Raw genomic sequence first — 14,995 nt, 5'->3', positions numbered from 1 at the left:
CTTTTCAGGACATGTACTTAACAATGCATAAGCTGAATGCACATTCAGACTTGCTGCCTAGCATTTAGGAATCACTTGACATCTACAAAAGAGGACAAATATTAACATTCAAACAAATTGTTGGAAACAACTTGACATCATGCAGCCTACTAAACAAAAACTAGTACAATCTAATATAAATAACATAATGCTTAGTTGTTAGCATGTGATTGACCTTAATAAGGTCCAAACTATCTGTTTAGAGTAGGTTGGGAAAAATCTCTTGACCTCAGGCTATAGAGAAGAGTTTTCAAGGCCATGTACTACTTACTTCCACACTCTTCCATACCCCACCCCACCCTTAAAAGAGTACAGAAAGTATGAGTTACTCTACAGATCACCAAACAACTTGCCAAGTGACCTCAAGGGCAATCCAGTCCTGGGAAATACTCCTTCCTTGTGGGTTGCCCTTCTTGTCACATATCTGTTCTCATCTCCTCCCTCTCACTTGGCCACAGTCATTGCAATTCCCACCAAGTAATCAATTTAATCCTCTCTTTGGACTTTAAATTCACTGTACCATCCTTTCAGGTACTACCTATGATAGCCTCCATTATCAGCCAACTCTAAAGATTCTCAAAGGTTAAACCACTGTGTCACCAGATGAGTTTCAGATTTTTCACTCTGGTTAAGCACTATCCATGTAAGCAGAACAAATTTGTCTTTCACTGTAATTCTGGGCTTTAGACTTAATCAATTATATTTCAAGATATTTGTTCCTGGGGGCCTCTTACAAGTTCTTTCATATTGCTTATTTATGAATGTGTTTTACTTTCTCTACTAGACTGAGAACCCTTTCAGCTCAGTAACCACTCCGTATTTACCTTTGTAATCTATCTGTGTGTAGCACAGTACTAGATATGTCTCTTCAATGAGTACTTGTGTGTTGTATTTGTGTGTACATGAATGTGTATATACAGGAAACTAAGTTCAGCACTGAGAAAACACCTATATATAAAGGAATTAGGAACTTTCTGAAAGCTCAAGTCAGTTACTTTTGATAACAAAAGTACTAATGCCAGTTGTACCCAATACTGCAAAGCACCTACATGGGCATTTATTGTGTACCATAAATTGTCTATTAAAAGTCTGAAGCTATTATTCCCATAACACAAAATCATGTGTAGAGCTAAAGATACAATTTTGTCAAAATAAAAAGATTCATATCCTAAACTATAATTCTAAAATAGCTTTCCATGATAAGAGCTTTTTTAGAATATAACACATTTACTCACCCACTGATGGTCATTGTCATTCAACAACAAAATTCCTCATTTATTTCCCTTATCTTACTTCTGATTCCAAATGTCATTTTTTATGTCTGATTTTTACTTTCTTATTTTGTGTGTGTTGTCTCAGTATTTTTAATGAGCAGGTATTATATTTTAAGTCATAATATCAATAATGCTATCTTAAGTTTTGAAAGAAAAAGAGGGGCATTTAAACCCTGTTAATAACCAGTTAATTGTGAAATAAGCTAGTTTTATTTCACATTTCCCCAAAATATATCTAAATATCACTTTAGAAATTTGCTGGGAATTTAGTATATAAGTGAGCTAATGAAGGCAAAATTTTAGGTACAAAAATGCTGGAAACATATCTGTAAGGAGAGATTTCTAAATTCTAGCCTAAAATGAAAAGTGAGTGACTTTTTCCTTAAAAAATAAGAGGTTGTCAACAGGCTAGAATTCTATATCTTTAAAGTTTTAATGTGGACAAGAATAAAAATCAGACTTTGAATCAGAAGGCTTTAAAAATTGTTTCACTTGTACAGTAACACCCATGAAGGGCTTCCTTTTTAAATACTGATGAAGTCGTCTCCAGATCTTATCCATGGTATCATACTCTACTTGACCATGGTGAAAGAATGAATCCTTTTGTTGATATTATTTTAACTAGTGATTTAAAGCTACTCTGCCAAACGATTCAAAATTGTTCATACAGTCTTAAATAACACGGTGCTAAAGCACTAATGGTGCTTCCTCATAAAAACTTGATTACATTTAGATTTTTAAATTACATTCTGTGTTTCCCTATGTCAACATCACAGTCATCACATTAATGCAATCCATGCAAATACAAGTCTCCATTCCCTCCATCCGTCCTTAAAAGCCCGGTTCAGCAGTTTCTGCTACAGCACCATGCTGCAGCATCCCTGCACTTGAAGTTGCGAGCAGGCTTTTCGGGACTGCAGGCAGAGCCCTTACCGCATTCCTTCTGAACCTCATCTTGCCTCTCGGGGGAGTTGCTTCTGCCATCTCGCCTATACACAGTAACACTCTTCTTTTCCAATTGTCAATGCAACATTGATGAAATATGAGCTGCTTCTTGGGTAGTATTGAAAAGCGGCAGCCAAAAATCTCTATCAAACAAAGCTACGGTAGCTGTAGCTGCTTCCATTACCACTGGGGCAGCATTGTAAGAAAGCCACTATCCCTGATTAGTCAGCTGACAAATCCTTCCCTGCTGCTCATTGTAATTCAGAGCTGACACATTCCCCAATTACTTAGCCTGATTGAAGCTCATGGATTAGCTTGTGCTGGACTGCTCAAGATGATCGGGCATGTCCTAAGAGTGGACACAGAAGGGGAAAAAAAAGACTCTTCTCCAAAGGGCTGGATGGGACGGGCTTCCTCCTCTGCGCAGTTTGATTTTTAAGGTGGAATGCTAAGAATCTTTGTGAAGGTCGTATTAACTGATACCTTCATCCTTTGCCTACCCTGGTCTGTAACTTAAAATTCACTTTCTAAAAAAAAATTAAATTCTATTATGTGTTAAAAGCCTTATGAAAGTTTAGTTTTTAAATGTTTTTCCTGATGATTATCTAGAAGGAACATAACATGCAAGTTTTTTAAGATGGATAGGATTCTCTCCCAAATTACCATGTCCCCAAAATGTGTAACTACAAAAAAAATTTCTGGCCCTGCTGGACATAGCTCAGTGGTTGAGCATCGACCTAGGATCCAGGAGATTGGGGTTCGATTCCTGGTCAGGGCACATGCCTGGGTTGCAGGCTCAATCCCCAGTCAGGGGCGTGCAGGAGGCAGCCGATCAATGACTCTCTCGTCATTGATGTTTCTATCTCTCTCTCTCCCTCTCCTTTCCTCTCTCGGAAATCAATAAAAATATGCTTAAAAAAAAATCTTGTCTCCTATCATGAATGATGAAGTATAACCTAACTGCATAGTGTATTTTGGAATCTACAAATTAAGGTCTACAAATTGAATTGTAAAATTATTTCTTAGACACTCATTTAAAATAATATACCAAAGACAGTTATACCTATCTATACAATGGCAATTTTCACCAGAAATCCTTTCTGAATGCCAACTTTTGCTCTCGAAGTTAGCTTGCACTATTTACCTTTATTGCAAACAGTGTCGAATGGCTACTAATGGTTGAGATACAATTTATGTGCTCTTGAATATAGGTATAGAAACTACCACAAGCAAAAACGTTTAAAATGTTAAAAAGAAACATATAAAATAATCTACAGCCAGCTACATCACCTGTACACCCACTCACTCACTCCCAATGCCGTCAATTTGGCAGTTACAAGAATAAAGGTACTCTGAATGTCCATCCAGCTCTTTGCTGAACATGGTTCATTCTTCCCCAGTAAGAGAGCATTCCTACAAAGACAGAAAAGGGAGCATAACCTCCCAAAAAACAAGTCTGTATTCCTCTGTTAACCCCAAATCAATAGGATCACAACTGAATCTTATATTTCTCTTTGAGGAAAAACAAGACCTCTACTCCAAGTAACCAATTTGATTAATAAAAAATGGCTTTTACTTCATTTGGCCCCATTGATAGGGATCAACTATATATGGAGGGCAGACTTGCTCTCTCCAAAGGAATTTTACTTTTTTCTAAAAATCACTGATTTTATTTGTCTACCCAAAATCCAATTTCACTTAGAAATTGATAAAAAGCAGCAGGTGGAAAAGGCACCAACTGAAATTAATGAAAATTCAATTTTTGCTCTGGCTCTTTATTAGCTAGCTATTTGACTTCACATAACCTTTCGAAAATGTGTACCTCCATATAATTCCCTCATCTATAAGACAATTATAACGGCACCTGTCTGGAGTACTTAATCAGGAAATAAAGAGAATCAACATTAGTTTAAAAATGTGACTGCTTTTGAAAGGCAAAAAGATATTATACAAAGTCAAGGGCTTGTAATTTTACTAACTTGTGTGAATCAACTCTTCTTTCAATATCTTATGATTAAACACCTCTGTTAAAGAAATAAACAAGAAACAAATTTGCTGACTTGCCTAAGATGAGTAATTTATACTGGGTATGAAAACAATAATGATCTCATTCATTTCACCATGGAAGTTCAGTATACAGCTGACCCTTAAATAATGCTGGATTAGGGGCCCAAGCACCCACAGTCTAAAATCTACAAATAACTATTGACTCCCCAAAACTTAACAGCCTAATGTTGACCTGAAGTAGTGTTACCGATAATATAAACAGTAGATTAACACATATTTTGCATGGTATATGTATTATATACTATATTCTTACAACAAAGTAAGGTAGAGAAAATGTTAAGAAACTCATAAGAGAAAATACATGTACAATATTCATTGAAAAAAAATCCGTGTATAAGTGAACCCACATAGTTCAAAGACGTATCGTTCAACTATCAACTGTATTTTTTTAAAAATATATCTCTATTCATTTCAGAGAGAGGAAGGGCAAGGGAGAGATAGAGATAGAAAAATCAATGATGAGAGTCATTGATCGGCTGCCTCCTGCAGGCCCCTGACTGGGGATCGAGCCCGCAACCCGGGCATGTGCCCTGACCGGGAATCGAACCCCGATCGCCTGGATCCTAGGTCAACGCTCAACAGCTGAGACACGCCCAGCTGGGCTCAAGTGTATTTTTTACACTTGTTAGCAACTTAGTTTAGTAAAAAGAAGCTAGTCTCTGAAGCCTAACAACATAGATTTTTGTCTTGCCTTCACAAATAAATCAACTTTCTCTGCTGGGTGTGGCCTCCTGTGTCAGGAAACAAAGTAAGAATTTCAGATGGTTGATGATGTTGGACTCTCAAAGAAAAAAATATATATATTGATTCCCAGCTACTCTGGTATGATAGAGAAAGTTGAAAACATGGTACTTCCACAGACAGCTCCACTCTTACCAGCTCAGGAGTCTATGGGTTCTTAATCTCCTTCCTCTTTTATGAAAGAGAAGTATCAGACAATGCCACTATATCCAAGTGAGCTTAAAATGTAAAAGACTGTCTTCCTTGTCGGCAGGATTGCATCTCTCATAATGTTTCCTTTAGGGAAACTGTTTTCACTTATCTGGATCTTGGGGAGCTGGGGACTAGATTCCAATAGGGGAGATATATCATTTTACAGGTGACTCACTTCCCTACTCTATCCCAGGGAATAAGCACTTGTTAAAAAGTGCTTATTTCTGGATGGTTGGATTGACTACTGTTTTAAACTTTCTTTTTTATACTTTTCCATATTACAATGAGTATACAGCACAGCTATTTCCATTTTTAGAAAGTTCCCATAAAAACTTGCCTTGCTCTGAAAGGCATAGGGAACCATGAGTCTCTTCTCACTTATAATTGGAACAATTTACTACTCATTCTTTTATTTTGGGTGTAGTTGTTTAGCTCAATCTCCTGTACCAACTCTTCTTCCTACTTTCCCATCTCACCATCCCATCTATTTAATTGTCTCCATCAGTAACTTTTTTGTTTCCATCAGTATCAAAATAATCTATACCCCCAAAACAGAAAATAAAATGTAAAACAAAAATAAGAAGTTACTAAAAATGCACTGGTACTTACTGAGATTTTTTGGAGAGAGATTTTGATAGAAGACCATGTATCCAATCTTCGATCAAGAATAATGGTAAACCTGGAATCAGATCCATTTTTCCTACAAAATAAGAGAAAATAATATGTATTTATTAGTAATCATCCAAATTTGCTAGATACATCCTTACTTCTGATTATTTCATTTACATTTGATGTCTTAACTAAAGACAGATTTGGATTTGAAAGCTATCACAAAGTGCTACCTTAGAAAACCAAATTTATTTCATATTCCACTACTCACTATTTAAAATTTCTTTTTCAGCATTAATGTCAATTTTTTAAATAGACAAGAGACAGTGTAATGCAGATAGGTCACTAAAATGGATTTGGGAAACTGCAATCTTGGGTATTGGTAAACCTTATAGACCACTGTCTTTCATGACATTAGATTTAACTTTTTGTGAAACCCATCATAAGCCAATGATCATCCATTCATTTGTTCAGAAAAATACTATTAAATATGTTTTAATCTGTTGTCTACCATTTTAGAAAAGGCAGTTAAGTTGGTTGTCAAATGATCTTTAATTGAAACATTTTCCTTTGTAGTTCTTAACTAGCTGGGCACTCCACTGCACCACTGTTGATGTCATCTGTGATGTCATGAGGGTGGTGGCCATCAACATTGCAGCCCACAGACTGGGCAGTCCCCAGGGTCTCTATAATGGTTCCAGAGAGTTATCTAGTTAAACATCGGTGCCTCATCTGTCAGGCAACGTTGACAATCTCATCAAGAGTGATATTTCCTCTGTGCTTAATGTGTTTTTGCTTCTCTCTGACTCTTGGCAGTTCTGAGGGCTTTGTTTTGTATTCAGAGATCCCCAGTATAATTTTTATAGTTATTTAGGTAGCTGACAGCTTCCCCTTCCATTTATCTACTCTGAAGGTGATCATTTACAATAGTAACAGTCACACTCAAAAGCCATTTTCCTGTTATTGCACTCATATGGGTATCCAACATAAAACAAATTGAAAAAATGTTAGGAAATGCTGTACCTCGCAATCGATGTCAAATAAGTCAGTACTTTTGCTATCACTTCTTCTGGTATACATCTGAAATTACAGTTTTCTGGAAATGTAATGATCCAAGCATTGTCCTTTCCCCGGCCTCCTAAAATAGTATTTAAAAATCAAGCAAATTAATAATTTGTGTGACAACAATGCAAGAAAGAGAATTTCTAAATTTGAAAATATCAGTTAGGAGACAGTTTTTTGCCAATGCAACTTTTATAAGGATGATATTGCCACATAAACCAAAATGATACCATGCTCCTAAGTTAAAAAAAGTGACAGTAGATTCCAAATGAGGGGAGGGGACAAAATGAATGAATATATTTGGAAGAAAATTTCATGGAATGTGTAATCAAAAATATAGTCAATACCTCAAATTGGACAACCAAAGATATTGGGAAATAACTGTTTCTTTACCAATGCTATGAGCCTAAACTCAAAATGAATAATTGGCAGTTTGACAGCAAGTGGAAACTGATATAATCAACAACTTAGAGTCATGGTAAGCATGAAAGAATACAGGATACAACTGCAGGAAATAAGTGGTGCTCTAATGGAGTTGTGGAAGACACAACATAAGCAGTAATAGCAGCAATGGTATAGAAATCCTACCAATGCAAAGAAAGGCTGACCAAGAGTTTGAAAAACACTGATGATCTTCAGTAAAATCCCCTGAACTCAACAGTGACAGTATGTCGCACATTTATACCACTTATAAAATAAAACATAAAACCACATTAAGTCACCACTAATTCACAATTGCCACTAATTATAATCATTAAAGCAGAGGCTAGATTGAAGTGCCTAATTAAAATCATCTATAAAGTAAATACTTCCTTAGTAAACTGAGCATGTAGATATCATTTTAGGAGAAAAAAAAAAAAAAAAGAGCTACTTAAAAGAAATAAAATTGTTTCTTGTATTACCAACACCTGAAGAAGCATTCATTTTCATGCAAACTGCATATAACTTACAAATTTTTGTTTAATATAATATATATAATGTTTAATGGTATATTTCAAATTACTCTAATACCTGAAAGCAATTAGCTTGTCTTTAAGCAAAATGTTCCCTAGATATCTGATCATGTCAAAAGGAAAGGAATGGTTATGTCTCTAAAAATATGTAATGCTGTTAAGCAGCATTATTCACAGTAGCCAAAAGGCAGAAGCAACCCAAGTATCCAACAACAGAAGGATGGACAAAATGTAGTATATACATAATATGGAATAATATTCAGCCTTAAATAGGAAGGAAGTCCTGACATATGCTACAATATGGATGGACCTAAAGGACATTATGCTAAGTCAAATCAGCAGTCATAAAAGGACAAAGACTGTATGATTCTACTTATATGAGGTACATAGAGTAATCAAACTCATAGGGACAGAAAGTAGAATGAAGGCTGCCAGGGGCTGGAAAGGAGGGAATGGGAAGTTATTTTTTAATAGAGTTTCAATGTTATAAGATCAATAGTTCTGGAGACTAATGGTGATGATAGTTGCACAATGAGAACGTGATTAATACCATTGAAGTGTACACTTAAAAATGGTGAAGATAGTAAATTCTTTATTATGTGTGTTTTAACACAATTTTTAAAATTATATACAAATGCATATACATATACAAATATAGGTATATATTTTAGAAAAGTAAACTTCTTTTATCACGTGGAAATGAAATCCTAAAAAAAATAATAAATCTTAGTATGTGCTGCTTGATTAGGTGAAAGATTGACAGAATTTGTAATAAACATTTAAGAAATCAGAATATCGTGAAGGAGAAAAATCTCTTACCCAGCCAGCACCCACCTAGGAGACGTATTCTACTTTCACCTATCATGGATTTCTAAAGACTTGTCAGAAAGTGAAATATACAAGGGTGGTAAAATTGGTTTAAATCACATATCTAAACATATTGAAAACCTATGTACACAATGTATAAATTTTTATTAAAATAGTGTCTCTCTCTCTCTAAATATACATATACACACATACACACACATATAAACATATATATATACACATGTATATATACACATATATATATTTATACTAATAAGGACCAAACTAACTTTGCTGATTCATACACTTATCTAAATATACATAAAAGTCTGCTTACCAGACAAAAAGGCAATGTCTTGCATTAAGAAATGACTGATGTCCTTTACACGGAGACGTGGCTGGGTATCTAAGACAAATGAGGAAAAGAAACATACATGTTAAAGTACAGCTAGAACCATAGATATTATCGCATTGTGCTAAAAAGAACTCCAGGGGTCCCGCAGATCTGTGTCCACAGACGTGCTGCTGCTCTTCCCTTCTTTACTCCTCAGCTACATGGCAGGGAAATCTCATTGTTGAAAACATCACTGGGTAAGTAGGACCACTGTCCTAGTTCTCAGAATCTATGCCCAGGACATAAACTACTCTCACTCACCAGAAACCCAGGGGCAAAGGTCCAAACTCCAAGGCATCTGGATATATATTAAAGGGTAGATAGTCATGTGGAAACACTAGCAGATTGTCTTCTAATTCTGATAATGTCTTTCATTCTTCAAAGCTTTATTAGAAATTACAAAGCACCTCTCAGATCTCTTATCTTACCGAGTCCTTAGAATAACCCCAAGGAAGGTATTATTATCCCATCTTGTAAGTTAGGAAAAGAGTCGGAGAGTAAGTACAGTGTAGTGGTCAAGCATGTGGCTTTCGAGTCAGACACATCTGAATTCAAATCCCAATTTTTTGCATTTACTGGCTGTACGAACAAGTACAGGTTACTTAGCCTCTCTGAGCCTCAGTTTCCTTACTTGTAAACTGGGCATAACAACATCTACCTCACAGGGTGCTGTGCCAACAAAATGCAAAATATCTGGCATAATAACAGGTGTTTTATAAACAGTAGCATATTAACTCACCTTTGATCATTACAGGTGGGGCCACATCCATGCACTCATTCAATGTGTTTTAGTTGTCCCTGATCTTAAATGCTGATTTCTAATGTTCAATTCTAGTGAACTCTACAGGCACCAAAAATCAAAGTCTACTACCTGCCTCTGGTCCATGAGCAAGGATAACTTTTTGAAAGAAAACAGGTCATCAAACTAGGCTATTTTAGACTGCTGGTTTTAATGCCTGTGGTTCCACATCTCTTATAGAAGCCATATTTTCCACTTGTCTCTGATACAAAAAAAAAAAAAAAAAAATGGTCTTCAAAGACCTAGTCTCTGGTGGTGTCATGCAGATGACACCCTTCTTAGTGCTCCTCAAATCATACAATACGGATGTGGTTTATCAGGGTCAACCCCACTCAAGTTCGTGATGGGTCTTCACTAGACACTGCAATAGGGTAACTGTTACAGAATGACCCAGCCCCAATGAGGCTCCCAGTATGTCCCAGGCCAAGGCATGAACTTGCACATTTTTGTGTCTTCACATCCAAACTGCACAGTGTAGTTATTTTTTCAGTGTTGCATGTTTCCTCAGATAAAAGAATGTGTTTCTGACAGCCACAAATATGTGTCACACATTGACATTTTTAGGCATGGAGACATGTAAGAAGGGTGAGAATGGGGATAATGCAAAGACGACTAGAACTGTCTCTGCCCTTCAAGGCCTGTAGAAATGGCAATGCCCCAAATGTGTTCTGGCATTTAAATAAGAGCATTAGGCATTAAAATATTCCTATATAATAAAACTCAAATCCCTCCCTGCCTTGACCAGTAGAAGATAAATTGATGAAATTTATGTCAGATGGCAGATCTAGAAGTACAAACACCTGTAACTTCATTCCTCTCATATCATTCAGGCTCCTGCATAGCTACAGAAACTATGTCCACTTACTCTACATTTTCTTAATCCACTTATATAATAAGATAGGTATCAGGCATAAAACAGAAGGGAGTGAGAGGACCTGGGCCTAGTGCTGGCTCGGTCAGTGAGCTGCTCTGTGATCCTGAGCAAGTCACTCCCTACCTCTCAGCTCATTACTCCCATTTTGGAAGCGAGGATGATACAACAAATGCTTTCTAAGGCCCTTAACATTCTATGAGATCCAACAACAGGTAACTCCATAGATATAAGAAAAACATACTGATGTTTCCACCATAAAATGTCTCCTACAACTGTGCCAACAAGATAACATTTCCATACCAATGAAAATGGATGAGATAATAATTAAGAGAGAAGACAGTATTACTTTAAGAGATGATAAAGTCAAGGGTTGGAAACAGACTGCACAGGAAATAACACAAGAGAGGAAACAGAAGATACAAGGTTATCACTGAGCAGCTACAAAAAAGAAATAGTGTCAACTTTCTCCGAAGTCAGTACTCTTGAGTTCCACCCAGCTTTATATCGGACTCTCTTGAATTTCTGCACAAATTTATTCCTGAAATACAAAAGTGAGAACAAATATGATTTATAATGTTCCTCTTGCTGACGACTCTTTAGAATCTTTTACTCCAGAGCATGAGAAATAAAAAGACTGGATCACCAACGCTGGATCAAGTCCACATTACAGCATGTTCCTTGTTGGCTCGATTCACATTTGATAAGAGATTTGTTAGGCTGTCCTAGGTGGAAAGCTCAATTACTCACAAATGAAAAGCATGCTTTCTCTTTACTTATTACTAGTTGCTAAACCCCAACAGGGCCAGTTGAGAAGCCAAAAAAGGAGGCACTAACTCAATAGGTAATCTGACAAACACCCTTGAAAACACCCAGTTGCAGCAGCTTTTCATTTAAGAGCCTTGCTGAAGAACCATGTGTTTGTAAACTCAAACACAGTCAGGCACAAACTGGAAACAAAAGACAAGAACAGTGCTTGCTAATTCATTCATTCCATGCATGTGTCAGGAAGCAAGAGACAAACTTGTGAAGTCATCACTGATATTTCTTCTAGGTAATCGTGCAAATGAGGATACAAGCTCCAATTTCAAACGCAAAGAATTTTTTAAATCCTAAAAGGTGTGAAAATAAACATTTATTGAGCACCTATATATGCCAGGTACTGTTCTAAGATGTGAACAGATATTATGAGTAAAAGCAAAGTTTCACAATCAGATAAGTTTTGTGAAATATTGGGGGTTATACACACTGAAAAATTCCCCAGCAAGTACACATACAAGCATTGCAACTCCTTGTGTATGAGCCAGAACTATTTGCTTGCTTGGTTTTAAGACAGAGGGGAAGGGAGGAGAGGGGAGGGGAAGGGAGGGGAGGGGGAGGGGGAGGGGGAGGGGAGGGGGAGGGGAGGGGGAGGGGGGAGGGGGAGGGGAGGGGGGAGGGGGAGGGGGGAGGGGAGGGGGAGGGGGAGGGGGAGGGGGAGGGGAGGGGAGGGGGGAGGGGAGGGGAGGGGGAGGGGGGGAGGGGAGGGGAGGGGGAGGGGGAGGGGGAGGGGAGAGCAACAGAGAATTCTAGAGACTCCAGGTGAAGAAGCACTTTGTTCTAGAAAATGTAAATGAAATGATGCCCATGGTATATAGAGCAGCCCTTCCTTTTCATTAATAGAGTTTATTTGAACTAAGGCTGAACAGCTCTGTGGCAAGGAAGCTAGAGTGGACAATCAAGCATGTAGCTGGGCTGTAATAAATGATCCTTTATGGCCTACTTCTCCAAGATTTGAGCATGTATTACCATTGAAGGAATTTCAGTTCTACTGAGTTTATTAATGACTCCTATAAGGAAAATGATAGCCAAGAAAGTTAAGTAAATTGGCATCTATAACCATTATCATTTTATAGAAAGCATTTTTACTACAGATTTTGGTGTATAACAGCAATAATTCCAACCCTTGAGCTTTATTTCACAGTGACTCTCTCTTGTGTACATGTAACCTTTCTCCAGAGTTCCTGTTTATACAAAAGAACAGGAGTCCTGAACCATGCTGTACACACATGGCAAACTGCATAAAAGAGTAAATACCTCTATTCTTAAGTTTTCCTAAAAATAAGAGGCAAAGATGGAGCACAAATTAAAACAGAAAGGAAAATGAAGGAAATGTCAACCAGAAAGATACAGTCTCTTCCATGGCAACCAACCCACTGCCACCACCAATATGAAAACAAGGGAAAGCATAGTAAATGACTAACAATAGATGTCATTTCTGGAGCTATGACTTATAAACAACCTGCAAAGCACTGCATAAAGCAGTTCGTACGCATTTTTTTTCTGGTCTTAATAACCCATCAAAGTAAATATTAAAACCCTGCTCTTATAGGTGAGGAAACAGGCTCCCATTTATGAACTTATTCATTCAAGAAATTCACAGTGAAAAGTTACCAGGCACCAGACACTATTTAGATCAAGGTAGAATCTAGAAGATTTTTAGAAGACACTTTAATGGTGTCATCTATTTGGTTCCATAACCTCAGACAGGCAATCTAAAATCTGCACTCAGAAGAATCAATTGGCTTTAATGCAACTTATTAACTAGATATGACTCTGTAACCTCCCATCTTCCTCCTCCAGCATTTCATCCCAAACCATATCAAAAATGTTTATAAATGATCTCTTGCAAGAAACCCCATTATTTTTACAGCCTGAAATTCTTAATGATGGTGCTTACTTTTAGCAATCATCTCTGTAAGTTCCCTATTGCTGGTGTACAGGACTCAGATAAAATTAGGTTTTATTCTGAGTCCTAAATTCTGTTGCAAGGCTGATGGGATTCTATGAGTGTAATTTTTCCCTTTCAAAATGAACATCAGTCAGATACTCTAGCCCATCTGTAAACAGTAATGGTTTAGCACATGCAACAGATTGAAATGATGTCGACCCATGATACGCTTTAAAAGGTGGAACAAATAAAAGGGTAATTGTGAAACCATCACAAAATGAATTCCCATTAAACTACAGCAGGACAAATGATACAGGACTTTGTTCTGCAATAAAGGAGGAGTACTAACAAAAGAAAAGAGAAATTCTTGCTAAAGCCTCCCTCTCTTAACAACCTACCACACCTCCCTCCAATCCACTGTAATTCAATTCAGCAAACATCCACAGGGTTTCTACGTGCTCCTCTCTGCTAGGTGTTGTGGCCCATTGGAATATAAATAGTTTCTCACTTAAAAAGGCTTAACAATTTAACAGAAGCTATGGCATAAACAGCTAGCCATAATATAGACTACAGGGGAATAGAGTAGGACTTTCCAGGTGAAAGATACAAGGCACCAATACAAGAGTAGTTAAAAGACTAAGGGACTGTATATGGCCTGATATGGTTTGAGTTTAGAGCGTGGGCAAGTCTAACTAAAGCTGGAAAGCAAAACTAGAAGCTGAAAGTGGAGAACTTTGCAGGCCTCCAGAGGAGAGCAGGCTTTTGGAATGCCTTTGATCCAGGATCACTGACTTAGCACAAAGGTATTTTCCAAGCAAGCAACTCCTACAACAGAAAAGCTGGGATGTAGAAACTGGTGGATTCTACAATCAATTAGCTACCAATTTTTAGTGTAGCTTCAGGCAATTTACTGAAGTTTCCCTATGGCTCTGGTTGTTTATAACCACCTATACAACACAAAGCATGTAGGAAGGGAAAGGGAAAGGGAAATCCCCTCTTTTGTGTTATAAATTCCAAATAAAACTTGGCTTGAGTACTATTCTAAGATTTTGCTTTGTATCTGTTTCTTGTAATAAATACTAGTTATGAGTATGAATATGAGTCCTGTGAGTCTACCTAGTAAGTCATCAAACCTGGGGTAGTCTTGAGGATCCCCAAAACACAGTCACTTCCCCAAAGAAGAAAAAGTATCTGTATTCACAAATGACATGATCTTGTATATACAAAATGCTAAGGAATTCACACACACGGACATACATACAATAAAACATTTTAGCACAAACAAGTTCAGCAAGGGTATAGTATATTAGATAAATATACAAAAATCAATTCTATTTCTACTGTACCATGGCAACACATATACTCTAAAACTACAAAATATTATTAAAAGAAATAAAGATGATTTAAGTGTATGGAAAGTCATCCAACATTCATGGACTAGACTTATTATTATGGTGGCAGTATTATTTTAACTGGTATACAGATTCTAAGCAACCACCATTATAATCTTAGCTGGCTTCCCCCCCCCCCCT

The 14,995-nt window shown here is 37.1% G+C and overlaps 1 protein-coding gene across 1 annotated transcript in view; it reads right to left on the bottom strand.

Moving 5' to 3' along the window:
* MCF2 (MCF.2 cell line derived transforming sequence) overlaps positions 1-9,051 on the bottom strand; it is a gene marked incomplete at its 5' end in the record, with an annotated part of 60,978 nt that extends 51,927 nt beyond the window's left edge. The window contains 3 exon segments of the mRNA XM_081126440.1: positions 5,868-5,958; positions 6,891-7,005; positions 9,027-9,051. Of these exon segments, the coding sequence (XP_080982566.1) occupies positions 5,868-5,958; positions 6,891-7,005; positions 9,027-9,051 (231 nt within the window).
* Between the last annotated feature and the right edge of the window lie 5,944 nt (positions 9,052-14,995).

Source organism: Miniopterus schreibersii (assembly GCF_964146895.1).
Source record: "Miniopterus schreibersii genome assembly, chromosome: X".
Classification (NCBI taxonomy): Eukaryota; Metazoa; Chordata; class Mammalia; order Chiroptera; family Miniopteridae; genus Miniopterus; species Miniopterus schreibersii.
Note: the sequence above shows the minus strand (reverse complement) of the source record. Positions and strands in the feature narration are given on the sequence as shown.